This window comes from Chelonia mydas, chromosome 15 (genome assembly GCF_015237465.2).
Source record: "Chelonia mydas isolate rCheMyd1 chromosome 15, rCheMyd1.pri.v2, whole genome shotgun sequence".
NCBI classification, from domain to species: Eukaryota; Metazoa; Chordata; order Testudines; family Cheloniidae; genus Chelonia; species Chelonia mydas.
Genome location: NC_057856.1, coordinates 26,177,730 through 26,192,611, shown reverse-complemented (window position 1 = coordinate 26,192,611; position 14,882 = coordinate 26,177,730). Strand labels below are relative to the sequence as shown.

General features: G+C 39.5%; 1 protein-coding gene across 5 annotated transcripts in view; it reads right to left on the bottom strand.

Moving 5' to 3' along the window:
* Window positions 1-14,882, bottom strand: part of ORAI1 (ORAI calcium release-activated calcium modulator 1) — a 32,378-nt gene that overhangs the window by 14,420 nt on the left and 3,076 nt on the right. For 2 of the 5 annotated variants that reach the window (XM_037878358.2, XM_037878361.2), the window contains exon 2: window positions 160-219. The exons of the other annotated variants lie outside the window; for them this stretch is intronic. In XM_037878358.2, the coding sequence (XP_037734286.1) occupies window positions 160-219 (60 nt within the window). The remainder of the gene's footprint in view (window positions 1-159; window positions 220-14,882) is intronic. 5 annotated transcript variants of the gene reach the window in all.

Here is a 14,882-nt window from a genome sequence, read left to right as displayed (position 1 = left end):
TTAAAAATGAACTGTACATTTTAATCTATCACTTTACAAACAGGTTTAACATTAACAGATTTAAACATTTCCATTTTTAGATCAATACAATATTTTAATGATATAATTTAATTCTCACTACATCTGGACAATGAAAACAGACTTGGCAATGTCACTTACTGATTGTCGTGCAGTAGCACTATGCTGCAAAGTTTGGGCTCCAAACACTGCAGGGAAGTCCTAATCAGAGAGTGGATAAACATCCGATTTAAAACAAATTCAAAACTGGATTTTTAAAAAACTAAAATAAATTTGAAATTATGACAATTCATAATAAAGCCTAAACTTATTTTAAATTTATTAAAATAATTTGAATGGAATAAGAAAATATTCAGACAGTACGTGTTTGCTGCCGAAGTTTTAAAAATAAAAGTTAAACCGCTGAACTGCTGGAAGTCACTGGTTAAGCACCTGGGACTAGGGTTTGTTGTAGTGCTAAAGCAGCTTTTGACAGCAGTAGCATCTTCTCCTGGTGTAGAGAATATTCTCTTTATTTCATCTCAATAACTAGTTCATTCAAAGTTGAGAAACCAGTTGGGAATTGAAAAAGCAAAAAAGCTTTTTTTCCTCTTCAAATTCATGAACAAAAACAGGAGATTCAGATCTACTACTTCTAAAAATACTGAAGGACATGGTGACCAGAAACAAACAGATCAATTTGTTAGCTATAGATAATACTTCCTCTAATCAGTTGTTTTAAATGCAATACTGTTTTGATACAAAAAAATAAATTTATATATCCAGCACATTAAGGTTAGTTTTTATTTAAACAACATTTTAAAAATGCACAGACAACATTTTTCATTGAATTCCAATTTCCATCCATGCAGCTTGAAACAAGTCAAAAGTAAAAATTTAATGAAGGAAATAAGAAACGTCATTCATTATTTTACAACAAAACAATGTAAAAAAAATAAGGCTCTGAATAAGTGTTAAGCTATATAATAGCTTAAATTGTGAGAACAGATATAGCATATCTTCCTGGTTAGCAAGAAATACCAAGAGCTCTCTCAGGTGCACGAGAGCAGCACTTGGCAAACGAGGGGAAGGTGGACCTGTGTAGTTTTAGGCCAACTTTATTTCCCCTGATTCTGGAGTATGTCTGGGGCACAACCAAACTACTGGGGGTGGAACCACTCAGGGATGCTCTAACTTGAGGAGGGTTGTTATCGCCTATACAAGGATCTGCCCTACTAGCCAGGATCGTCAGGGTGCACCCCAATTTTTCCCTTCTCACTCCCACTCCAGAATATCCCCTACACCAGCTGGACCAGAAGGGACTGACATTGGACCAATCTAGCACTCCTCTGTTTGGGCAGAATGCCTTAAAACTGCATCATCATTGGAGTGGCACTTAGGAGTATCCAAGCTTGTGGGGTGAAATCCTGACCCCACTAAATTCAATGCCAGTTTTGCCATTTACCGCAGTGGGGCCAGGATTTCACCCCTGATCCTAACAAAGTTCTCCCCTGCCTCTGCCACATAAGGCAGAAATAGCTCAATGTTCCTTTAAATGCAAATTGAGATGTTTCCATTCATATTATATGACCATCAGGTGAAGTCTTCTATTAGATTTATCATCCCTGCTAGGCCATCTAAACTATTCCTTTATCCAATGCAGAAATGTCCCTCACAAGAGAGGAAACTTTAAAAGTAACTCTTTCAGAGGATTCTTTTAAGCATTTACAGTTGCTTAGAGACTTTAATCCTGCCATTTCTCTTGAAAAACAAATACTTTATCATGATAAATTTGGCTCTGAGACAGAGCAGTTGCTTTTGAGTAAAGCAGAAATACAAGAACATTTCAGCAAGCAACATTTGGTCTCCTTTATCAGAGGGCTTCATTCATTCGTCAGCATGTGTTTAAATCAGAAACAAATGAGAAGTAAACTTATGAGGGTACATACATGTATGTAATTATCAGGGCTAAATTCATACACACTGAGATACTAGTTCTGTCATATTAAGAGTCACTGAAATAATTGGAACTAGTGTCTCCTATCAGTTCAATCCAAATATTGTCTTACCATGTCCCATTAGTGATTTAGACAAAAAAGATCTGTACTCAGTATAAATTAAATGCATCAGTCTTGTTCACATAATAAAAAAGCCTTCAAACTGTTGAGTACTATGAACACAGCAAGCAATGCGAACAAAAAACTAGAAATGGAAAAAAAAAAATTGAGCCATAACAAGTAGCAACAGACACTCAATTTGTCACTTTCCCTTAGCTGTATCAAACTATGTCTAATTAGATTTCCTGTTCATTACATTTGTATTGAGATGTCTGAGGACACAAATCACTGGAAAGCATTTGCCAACTTATGCTTTTACACAAACAGCTACAACACGCATTCAAGGCCTGTGATCAATAGCTAGTTTCACATATTACAATATACCCTTGACAGGATAAATGTACAGACCTTGTGATTTAGTTTACTACTAGGTTATAAAAGTTTTTAAAATGTGGTTTCTCAACTGTGAGAAGTTTCACATTTTAGAGACAAATGCGTGGAAGAGAATGATTCAAGACATACCATGACTGGCCACATACACAATATTTATTTTATCCCAGACTACGAAGCAAGCTTTGATCTAGAGCAACTTTTTCAATCATCAGAGCACAAGTTATAACTGGATATTTGTGGAGCTCAGATCTATGGAATAGGCAAAAAGCTTTAACTGGACCCAGGTTAGACAGGAGTCAGTCTAAAACACACACAGACACAGATCATTATATGCAGCCTCTTCACTGCTGGTGCACCCTTCTCCTGTCCCAATGAATGTAATGGAATGCTGGGGCATACTAGGCATGTTCAGCAGCAAAGTAAATGTATTCTATCTACAGCATTTATATTCACTAAGCAGTGAAGAGTTTCATTTTCATGCACATTAATTTATCTTCTCTCCATTACTTTACTGGTGCTTGTCTTGAAATTTGACAGCTTAGCTGTCAACTCTATTTTAGCCTCAAGAACATTCCATGATTTAAAGACAGCTCAGATATTCTATGCTAATACTTAAAGGAAGATTAATATGACCAAAACAGACTCCAAGTAAGCTTCATCAAATGGATAAGGATGATAAAGACTCCAAGCCTTTTAAAAAATCATGGTTGAAGAATCAAGTATTTAATTGCCCCTTCTAGTGTAAAGGAAGTCTCATGCTTCAGCTAGTCAGTTTCCATGAGATGCTGATTAAAAACATTTAATTTCAGAAGGAGGCAGGAATATTTGGAATTCCAACATGCCCTCTGTTCTTGGACAGCTGATCTCTCCCTCTAGAACTATTTACGGTGCTCACATGAGCACACCACACAGAGCTGCCTTAATATCAAAAATGAGGGATGCAAAACAAATACTCTTCCTCTTGTTGATTTAGGATAAGTTTATCCTGGGGTGCAGAGAGCTGGGGAACCATGTTTAAGATGCAGTGCTCAAACACTGTTTCCAGTTTGGCATTGCCCATATTCACCAGCAAAACAAAACCTTGTAAGAAACTGGTTTAGCTGAAACAACATTCAAACAGTCCTTTAACTTTGTCCCTGACCCAGCACAAATGGTGCATCAGGGGGGCAATAAAAAAGCTGCAGAAAAAAGGGGCATTAGATTTATAGACAGTCCACAAAGCTGTTACTGTGTTGGATGATCATGTTATAAAACTGTTTATTTTTTGCCAAAGTGGCTGGCACCACTGGATGCTACTAACCATGTCAAAGAATCAGGATATGCCTTGTAATCTGATTTAAACAGGTTAAACCTTGGTTCCATCCACCCAAGCAAAGTTTCAGTTTTTAAATTGGTTGGGTTGCTTTTATAGCATGGTTGCTTAATATGGTAAATTTTGTTGTGGAGACAGGCAGTTATCACAAGAGGTCAGTCAGAATCCAGTGCAAGAGCAGGAAGGGTGTAGCTTCCTCCAGCTCATAGTAAGGGTGCCATGTGATTACTGTGAGCAAACTTGAGACTGTTCTCTTTTATAGAGGAATTACTGCTAGTGTCAATACATTTTAAAAAACTGTCCCAAGTGTCAGCCTTTTGGATGACATGAATTTAATTGATAGCAAGGACACCACTATGTGTGGCACTAATTAGCCCCATTTTTGGCTCTCTCAGTGGAGACCAATGAATGAACCAACCACATAGTGCCGTGATTCCTGTTACCAGTTCCTGACATTTCCTTCAGGCCTGGAACCAGCTGGGTAGATACAGACTATATCAGATACTGGAATAGGAAAAAATTAACTTGGAGCCAAGATGAGTAACAGGAGGACTGTCGGGGAGAACTCTGCTCCCTTTGAAAGGGGCTGTGGGCAGATACCATTTGCCAATGTGCAAGATTACTAAAGCCGAAAGGACCCAATTTTGTTCAAGAGATGAAGACCTGAAAAACCAAATTCAGCATTGATGTTTGAAGGGTAACAGCCTTCCTTCCCGTGAGCATGCAAGGTCTACTTAAAAGCAAGAAATACCACACACACACACAAAAACAGCTGCTCCCCTGATACCCACCCAATATTTCATGGGCTAAGAGTGCTCCAAAAAGGGAGCTGTGCGATTTGCCCTGGAGCTGAGAGCCTTAGCTCAGTCAACAGCAAACTGTTCCTGAGTAAGGATCACCAGTGATGGTCTCCAAAAGGGGAAAAGGGGTTTTTGTCCAATCTTTCGCCTAGACAGAAGGGCTGATGGAACTTAGAGAGGGTAATTTGGGAAGGGAATGGGCAACATGGGAAACAGAATGGAGTAAGACTAGAGAGCCTCTCCATGGTTTCAGAAACAGAAAGGACCTCATGAGACTGAGAAGAAAGGAAGAGAACATAATGTTGAAGCATGTTGATTTGACTAGAGGTATTGTTAAGCAAAAAGGAAGTTTACTATGTGAAGTTACATTTTTAAGCAATGTGGTAAAACTAGATATAAGCATCACATGCTGACAAGCAGGAAGCAAGAGAATATTCCTCCCTGCCTTTCCCTTTTACTCACTCTGAAAAGTAAATAGACGCTTCAAGCCCGTTTCAAAATGAATTTTTGCAGATCCTTTTACTAATGTGCATTTAGGGCTTGTCCAAAGCCCATTGAAGTCAATGGAAATACAACCCATGGACAAAATTAAATGAGTTCCACACAGCTGGAGTTTGGAGTTGGGATTTTTCAAGAGTCTAAAGTGTTAGGCACCCAAATCTTATTAAAATTCAGTGAGATTTAGGAACTTTACCTTCAGCTCTTTTGAAACTCCCTAGTTGAATACTTAATGATTTCACACAGGAAGGGAGGCTAAACCATGTTTCTGTCTTGGCTAATCTTGACTGCTAGCAAAACTGTACACACTAAACAACTTTCCCCTCTAGAAGAAGTTATATTCTCACCCTAGTTACAGTTTAACAGCTTTGAATGATTCCAAGTAATTTCCTTGTGGACCATGCAGCATTATACATTACCACACAGTTTGGCACAGAGTGGCCTAACTAGCAGCTTCTACTACAAATACTGCATACTGTTGAGTGCTATTGGACAGAAATTACATTATTTGTGCATCTGACAATATCATCACACCACCAACTGGCAAGGGGGAAACAGTGATGCGCTAATGAACCCATTCCCACCAGCAACAATAAATAAACAAACAAACAAACCCTCCAGTTTATAAGGAGCAGTGATCAATCACTTGGACAACTGCAAAGGAAGCTTGCTTATGGTATATGTCTACAGCAGTTTGGGAGAAGTAACTTTCCTGGCATGTCATTTTGTCAGTTTCACAAGAGTAGCAGCATATGAATTAGTGTTGTGCTTCAAGTTTCAGCACTGTTGTTATGTTTTACAAGCCAAAGGACTGTAAACTTAACATTTTTACTATTAGGGATGGATTTGTTTACACTAATTTTGAACTATAGTGGGGGTCTGAAGTCTGACTAATGTTTTTGGATGTATGTTTGAGGAAAGGCTTGAATAAAGAGAAAAAATCCTGTGAGAGAAAGAATAAAATGGAGCATAGATTGGACAGAGTGAGAAAGAAGCATACTAATGGACAAACTGAAGCCTTGTGCACAAACCATATAAAAGCCATCCACTGGGAGTGAGGGAGTCCTATTGCTAATCAGAGACACCCCCTTAGATTTAAAAAAAGTAAACTCTCCTTGGGGAAAATAAAGAAATCAGTTCTAGGTATAGGGGGCAAAGGTTCAAGTCAGTGAATTCTACTGCCAGCACTCCCCTGCCTGTGGGATTCAGTTGTTAAGAGCATCCTGATATAGCAGAAAGGCTTCAACCAGGGGCCTGGGGGAAGAGAACCTGATTTTTGCTGTCATTTATATTAACAAGAGAGCAGTAAATATTATTTCCAGAAGGTATTGACTGAGTCATAGATTTGGATCCTGTCCACAATCACTGGTCCCCACTTTCTATAGAAAGCAGAAAAGAAAGAAACCCCCCCTGCTAACTCAAGTGTATCTGCATTATTTAGAGAGGACCCCTTCTCCCCACCCCCAAAAAGAGGGACTCCTATTTTTGGTAGCCAGGAGTTTATGCTGTGGTATGACATAGTAACAAATGGCCACTTATGTTCCCTCTCCCACAGTTAAGATCAAATACTAGCATTAAAGTGTAATTAAAAGACTGTCTCCTTGAGTTTAACATGACAGGTGCTGTTTGCATGGAGCACAGAGACAGCTTTGCAACTACACCACCACCACCACCCAAGACCACATTAGATTTCAGCTGGCTACAAAAATCAAGAGCCGTGTTGTGTTCTTCACCCACCCAACTTCTCCTATGGTTGCTATCACCTACACACAGCCATTTCTCCAGAAAGAGTTGGACTTGCACTCCTCAAGTTTACAGTCAAGTTGCAGTGGATCCCATAAGGCGAAAAGCAGTGATGGTGAAGTGGTCATGGGTGCAGAATCTGATTTCCAAGTGCTACAAAATTCCACTGGCCCAGACTAGATCTCACATAACAATTGCTGTCACTAGCCTTCCGATCTGTGATTCAACAGAGAGTGATGGAGCAGAAGGGTAAGGAGCCAATGGAGCTATTAAACTAAATGACTCATTACTAGATTTCCCATATTTAAACTCTGCAACTTTCAATAGTTTGGGAAACACTGGATTAGGCTATTAAGATCGAAATCTCACATTTCTCTACCCCATGAAGCTAGTAACATTACTAATTTCTTGTAATATGGAAAGTCCCTCCTACAGATCTAATGTCAGCCTCTAAGTGGGGTATTACTTGAGGCACTAATCGCTACATTAATAAAACTGAATGTAGAATTGTCAATGCAAGTGCAACCCAACAAATAAGACTGCTCTCATCTCCCCTCCTTTCCCAGTCTTCTTCTACTGTTCTTTGTGATCTCTTTCTGCCTATTTATACATGTTCAAGCAAGAAGTAGATTAAGGTGCACATTTTTAAAGGATATTTAAGTGTTGCTGCACTCAGCACCACAATGCCTATCATTTTCAAAAAGGATTTAGGAATTTAGGAGCTCAGATACAATTGAATCCTAAAACCTCTGGAAAAGAGACTTAAAAATTGCTCTAGTCAGTGCTGGAACACCTAATATCTTTACAAATTTCCATTCCAAATTCCAACTTTCAGCACCCAGCTATTTCACGTCTAGGTCTGCAAACAAAAAAAAAGTTTACAAAAATATTGTATATAGGATTTCCCCCCACTCCTGCCAGTTTTCATGTTCAAGGACAGCTGTACTGATTCTATCTCCATCAGTCTTCATGACTGTGCTACTCATTCTCATGGAGAGAAACACTTAAAATAGAAAAAAATGGTGATTAAAAAAAAAAAAAAAAAAAAAAAAAAAAGACTGAGCCAGTCTTCCTGACTAGTATCTATACCATTCAGTGAGACTTATTGTAAGGAGCTCATACAAAGCCTCCTGACAGTACAGGGAAGCCAAGGGACATAAGCATGTTCATTAGAAATTGAAAGGATAACCAGTCAGAGTCCCCTGAATCCATTACTAATTACTTTAAAACACAAGAAACAATACACTGAAATAGATCATTTATTCATCTAGCCTAGAATCCTGTCTTCAAGAGGTTTATTACTACATCAAGTTTGAGGATAGCAGAAATCTTTAATACTTGATAGTGGCACTGTCAGTAGAGAACTAATACACAGGGATTATTAAACCCCATTTTGTTTGGTAGTCTTGGCCACAAAATTAAACACAACTATAATTAGATTAGATACATCTTGAAAAGGTAGCATAAATTAATCAATTTTGTTCTGTAGATAAACTGTGCAAGGGAGGGCCAGGTTGTTTCTTGCCCTTTGCATGAGATACAGCGTGTGTGTGTGTGTGTGTGTGTGTGTGTGTGTATGTGTTGCATCCCCACCCCAACAATGGCTAAACACCACCCTTTGCAGCATCCAAATTCTGGGCCTGCTCTAAATTATGACAGTCTTGAATGGCCATCTAGACACCGTTCTATGGTCCAGAATAGCTGGAACACAGAGCACTCCATCCACCTCCCATTCCTCAGCCCATTATGTCCCTAGGCCAGGGCTATGCAAAAGGGCAACACAGGGTTGCTCTGCCAACCCTATGCCAGCAGAAGAGCCATTTTATATAAGGGATATTCCCAAGGGTTGTGTTCTGCCCTCTTAACGCTGGAGCAGTATAAGTGGACTGTAGAAGGGGGGACAGAATTAAGTCCACAGTATATTACTACAACTCACTGAAATACAGCAGTTGAGGATTATTTTATTAATAAAATGAGAGAAGTATACTTAAAACTAACAATTACCTCTTAATAAGAGCTTATTGTAAAGAAAGGCTTTAGAATTAGCTTGTAATCTTTATGGGTCATGGACGATGCCTTCCTATGTGTTCGTACAGCACCTATAGCAGTGGGGCCAGGATCCTGATAGGGCACAACTGCAATACAGGTACTTAGAGCATTTTGATAATACACCTTTGTTGGGTGACGTCAGAGTTATAAACAAAAACTCTGATGGAGTATTCAGAAAGATATATTTGCCAGACTTCAGAGGCAAGAGTGGATGTTTCTCTTGCAGCACTCTGTATTTGGAAGCTTGTATACTAGTCAGCTAGATGACAATACAGCCACAGTTTGTAAAACTGGATCCATCTAAGAGGGTCAATGACATTGTCCAGTAAGGAATGTCCTTCAGTATAAAGAACCACATAAATCTTCCTGTTACAATAATTTAAATTCACAATTTAGGCTAAGGTAGCTTTACAGAACCTATTAACAGACGTTCATGTTGTTTTTTTATTTCAACAACTGTTTGGATTTAACGAATTCCCCCATGGTATGTGCAACCCAAATACCATCACATTATACCAGTGCATGATCATCTGACAACGAAACAATTTAAGATGTGATATTTGATCAGCCTATTTTTATTGTCCAAGCAGAGTGAAATGCAAGACTTAAACAAACCATGTAAGTGAAGGGTCAGATTAAAGTTTCTTTCAGTTTAAATATACTAAAGAATAGTAACACCAGCATCAGATTATTGTTTTTAATATTTACATACTTTTAACCTGACTGTGTCTTTAATGAACAGCCTTCTTCGTTTTGGAACAACAAAAAAATGCAATGTTGACAGTTACTATGTAGCAGTAACACTCTCCAGCATCCACAATAAAAAGCTGAGCTAGAATGACCTGTTACATTGGAAACGCAGTACATGGTAACATATTTGACAAAGATGAAGAAAATTAACCGTGAAAATTCTCAGGATTTTTAAGAGGAAATTAGAAACAATGCAGAGAGATTAAACAGTTCTTAAAAACAAATTGAACTAAGTGGCTGATATACATATAAACCATGTGGCACATTACAATTCCTAGGTATAGCAGTACCATTATCCTTCTTACCTATCTCTGGCTCAAGCATCCCTCCTACAGCAATACCTGGCTCTTAGTTTTGGCTCTAGCTGCCAGGTAGGTGTGCAAAACTCTCCTACATCCAGGGATTTGGAGCGGAGCCTGTGGAGCAGCTCTGGGGCAGTGGAGCTGCAGGTTTTTGGCTGGAGCCAGAGCACAGCTCCAAAGCCCTGCCTACATCCAGTTAAACCACCACAGGTTGCTAAGTGACTAAAAGTAAAAATATATATTTAATTTTGTCTAATCAGATTTAGTAATCCTTTCCCATCTGAAGGGCCTTCAATTTTAAGTAGTTTCACATCCAAGCTCATACCCATCTAAGCTGAGTCAGAACACCAACCCCTTGGCAGCCCTGACTAGAATACTACTTGCACTTGTAATATACCTTTAACTCAAAGATCTCAAAGCACTTTAGAAAAAATAATCCTCACAATACCCTGTGAGGTAGCTATTATGGCATTTTACAAGTGAGAAACTGATACACAGATATTAGCTGTCTTGATTTAGTTCACACAAGTCAAATGCACAAAATACTAGTTAACGTTCCTTTCCATTGTTGTATCATAGTAACAGCAGAATGCAGCAGAACAGACACAGACTAGCTTAAAATTCAGTCCCTAAAGCCCTTTCTAAACTTGAGAATTTTACTTTAAAAAAAAAAATCCCATTGATACAACTGTTGGAATGCTGGTATTAGAAGATATGCTGCTTTAGCATCCCTGCTGCTAGATACCCTGCTTCTAAAACCACTCAAAGCAAATCTAATTGACATTGTATTTTAAATGCCAGCAAACTGCCTACACTAAGGCTTCTAATACTGCCAACACAAATGGAGGCGAAAAACAGTATAAACAATGATGGGTAATTTTTGCAAAATTTCTCTAGTGCAGACAAGGTCAGAACCTAACAGGTTCTCTGTTAGACCAGTCAACGTAATTAACTGCTTGGTTACTCTTGCTCTTTTTAAGGGCCCTGTGCAGACACTGCAACTTACAACCTAACTCACCACTTCCAGCAACCTGGGGCTTTGCTCGTTTATTGGCTCTGCAAATCATAATGCTGCCCCAACTGCAAGTCTCCGAGCCCCAAAGACTTCCTCTTAAAAATCTGTATGTCACAGATCCACTTGAGTGTCCCCTCTTGGCCCACACACCAGGCCATTGTGAGGTGACCCAGCTGCCGAATCCTGTGTTTTAAGACTCTGGCATCTGAAAGGAGCCCAGGCACTGTCCCTATTTTAGGGCCTCTGGGCACATTCTCAGGGTGCAGATTTTTAATCTGGTCCTCACAACTGAGAGTTCAGACCGTGCAGCCCCCTGTCCCTGGAACCAGTGCTGGCCCATTAGACTCACCCCCCATAGCTTAAACACACCCTCACCCAGAACTCTACAAGAGAGAGCATTTTGATTTACCTCTTCAAAGGCACACGTGATAGATGTAAGTGCTTGACATACACACAGACTTTGCACATGATTCTGAACCACCACTGCTCTATTTAATAGCACAAGAAACACAGATCTCCATAAAAATAATAAGCTCTGTATTCATGTCCCTGCCTCAGTTTCCTCATCACTGCAGGGCACTCTTTGGGCGAGATCAGCATTGCCTGGTGCCAGCTGAGCTCCTTCTGTTTGCAGTGCATGGCTTGGGTTCTGAAACATGGAGTCTTTATGCCCCCAGCTTGCCTCCTCGGATCTTGTCTGATCCATCCCCTGCCTATCTATGAGTCTCTCTGCACCTTCCCCCAGTAAATCCTTTTATATCCTCCTGCTCTGTTGCCTTCATCTTTGTCCTGCTTGGAGAATTTCCATTTTCTCCACTGCTGCAGACAAGGGAAGAGAAACCCATTGTCCCAAGATGCTTCACCCTGAATAGATGGTTGGTGCATTCTGATGATACACCATTGTACCTGGATGCAATGGTGGATACACACAGACAGGCATTCATGATACAGCAATTTTTATAACTTCATATCAACCAGAATTCATAAATTGTAAATAGGTTCCCCAAGTCATCAGACTGGTACTGGGCACTGTGTGACATGGGATACTAGACTAGCTAAATCCTTAGGCCTACTTCAGTGATGCAGTTACTAAACTACAGTCTGCAAATATCAGAACCGAGTGTACGTTTCTCTCAAATGAGTACACACATTACAGGTCAGGACAGGTAACATCAACACAGAATGATGTTAATATAAAAAAGGCTTTCAGCAACCATCACTGCAGATACATGGAATCTGAAACCTGACTTGAGCATTTGCAAATTTTCATTTGTATATACGTAATTGACCCTCGAACTACATTTACATTAGTACACACTCCATTTGATTAAACACATCCCAATTAATCAGGCTAGCTCTTTTATTAAAATTTATTCCTGGGTGCCAGTTTGCCATTCATTATCATCAATCTAATAGTTGCTACTTGTCCACACATGTATGACTTTAGCATAGTGAACATACAGTCAGTTAGTGCTAAAGAATTAAGGTGTGTTTAGCAAAGTAGTGTGGTCCAGTGTATAAGGCATGGGAAGAGAGTCAGAAGACCCAAATTCTATTCTTGACTCCTCCTGCTGATTCACTGTGTAACTTTGGGCATGTCATTTAGCCTCTCTGTGCCCATTTCCCTCCACTCCAAAAGTGGAGGTAATTATACTTAACTGCTTTTTAAAAAAAAAAACCACAGATCCATGGTTAAAAAGTGCTTTAGTGGTGTAACAGTCTAATGCTGGAGGCCAAATTGTCTCTGCACTTATACCTATGCAACCTTACTGGAGCTAGTGGGGTTGCATGGACGTAAATGAAGGCAAAGTTTAGCCCCTACACTTTAGCCTGGGAAAAGCGAACCACAGCCACAGGGAGCTGCGGGGGGCTGTGCCTGTGGACAGTCAACGTAAACAAAATGTCTCGCGGTCCGCCAGCGGATTACCTTGATGGGCTGCGTGCCGAAGGATGCTGACCCCTGGATCAGAAGATTAAATGCAGTGAGAAGCATTTGTATTTCTCTCTCTCCCCCCTTTCTTTTTAAAGTGGCCTTTTCTCTTAATAGGGAGATTAGGGTGTCCCAATTAGAGGACTACTCTATGGGATTGTTTACATGGTGGGGTTATGTGCTTTGCAGGGGTGTGATATCTAAAGCATGCTAAATCGTTATGCATTAATTGGTCCACATAGACCTGGCTGGTGTGCACTAGTACACTTCAACATTGTACTTTTTCAAACAGCACTATGTTAAAATGCACCAGCAGGGTCTACATGGATCTATCGGAATGCAACACTGTAGTACGCTTTAGAAATCATACACTCGTAGAGGCACATTATGTCACGATATAAACAAACCCTGTAGCAGCAAAGCAATGGAGTCAAAGGTTGATTCCCAATGGCAACTTACTAGATTTTGAGAGGGGCAACTTCCCAAAAGTTAAAATGCAATGACTATTCAGATTCAACATTTCCCACTACTGAGTAACTGGACTCTGCTAATTCACAAGTGAGTTTGCCCTAGAGTTACCACTGATACTAGTTACTATGGTAACTAAAACCAGTAGTCTGCAACTCCAGGACATCATACGCTGTGAAAGAAGTCATTGTCAGAGAAGGAATGAGACTTAAGGCTATCACCCCTTTATATCCAAGAGTCACTTTTAGTAGTCCATATTGTATATAATTACATTCACTGCATATAGTTAAATTAATACAGCAATTAATGGATAAAAGTAGAACTGTGCTAGTGAGCTAATGATGAAAACAAGTAGTATTGGTGTTAATTAACACAGATTTTCTTTCAGCTCTAAAAAAAGTCATTTAATCTGCAATATTAAATCCCTTAAATTTTAACAATATACAAACTAGAAGACAATAGAAAGTAAAGCTCTTTTTCTCATTATCACCTATCACTTTTAAAATAAAATATGGATGCAGGAAATTGCCAGGATAAGCTACTCGGTCTCATCAGAATGGGTGTTTAGTAGAATACACTGCATTTAATAGAATTGTGCTTAACTACCAGCCTGATGCATGGTACTCAAAGGAGAACTAACTGCTGTTCTGAGCACAGTTGCCTGTCAGTCAAATGGATGCCTGTCTACCAATGCCACTAAAGAGTTGCATTCTGTTTTTAGCCATTGAAGTATGACAGTGACATTTATTTGACCGTCAGGAGGTTGTTTTACACCAGTCACTTTGTTCTGTTTTGATATCAAATTTGAGTTATGTTATTATTTGAAATAAAAGCAATTTCATGGTTTACAATCTAATATAGTACTCGTGTCAAAGGCAGATGGTCTGCCCTTTTCTCAGCAGTGTTACACTGATTAAGGGTAGCTGAAGGTTTCCAGCCCACAAGAACACATTCTAATTATAAAAAAAAAAAAGGCACTGAAAGTGAGAATGCTGTTTCAAAACAATGTGCTGAAGAAAAATAAAAGAGGACATTTCTAAAAATATACACAGAAAACCTCCACAATTAAACAACTTCTGCAGCGTTAAAAATGGTTTGTAATGGAGTCCAGCAGGCCACAGAAATCTCCCATGTTACCGAGGAGCTCATCCCCAGAACTTTTGAGGGTCAGGATTTTTTATTACATATATAAAATGCATGCATACACCTCAGAAGAGAAAAAATATTGATGATATAGATTCTTACATAAGAACAACCATACTGGGTCAGACCAAAGGTCCATCTAGCCCCGCATCCTGTCTTCCGACAGTGGCCAATACCAGGTGCCCCAGAGGGAATGAACAGAACAGATAATCATCAAGTGATCCATCCCCTGTCGCCCATTCCCAGCTTTTGGCAAACAGAGGCTAGGGACACCATCCCTGTCCATGCTGGCTAATAGCCACTGATGGACCTATCCTCCATGAACTTATCTAGTTCTTTTTTGAACCTGGTTATAGTCTTGGCCATCACAACATCCTCTGGCAAGGAGTTCCACAAGTTGTGTGAAAAAAAAAACCTCCTTTTGT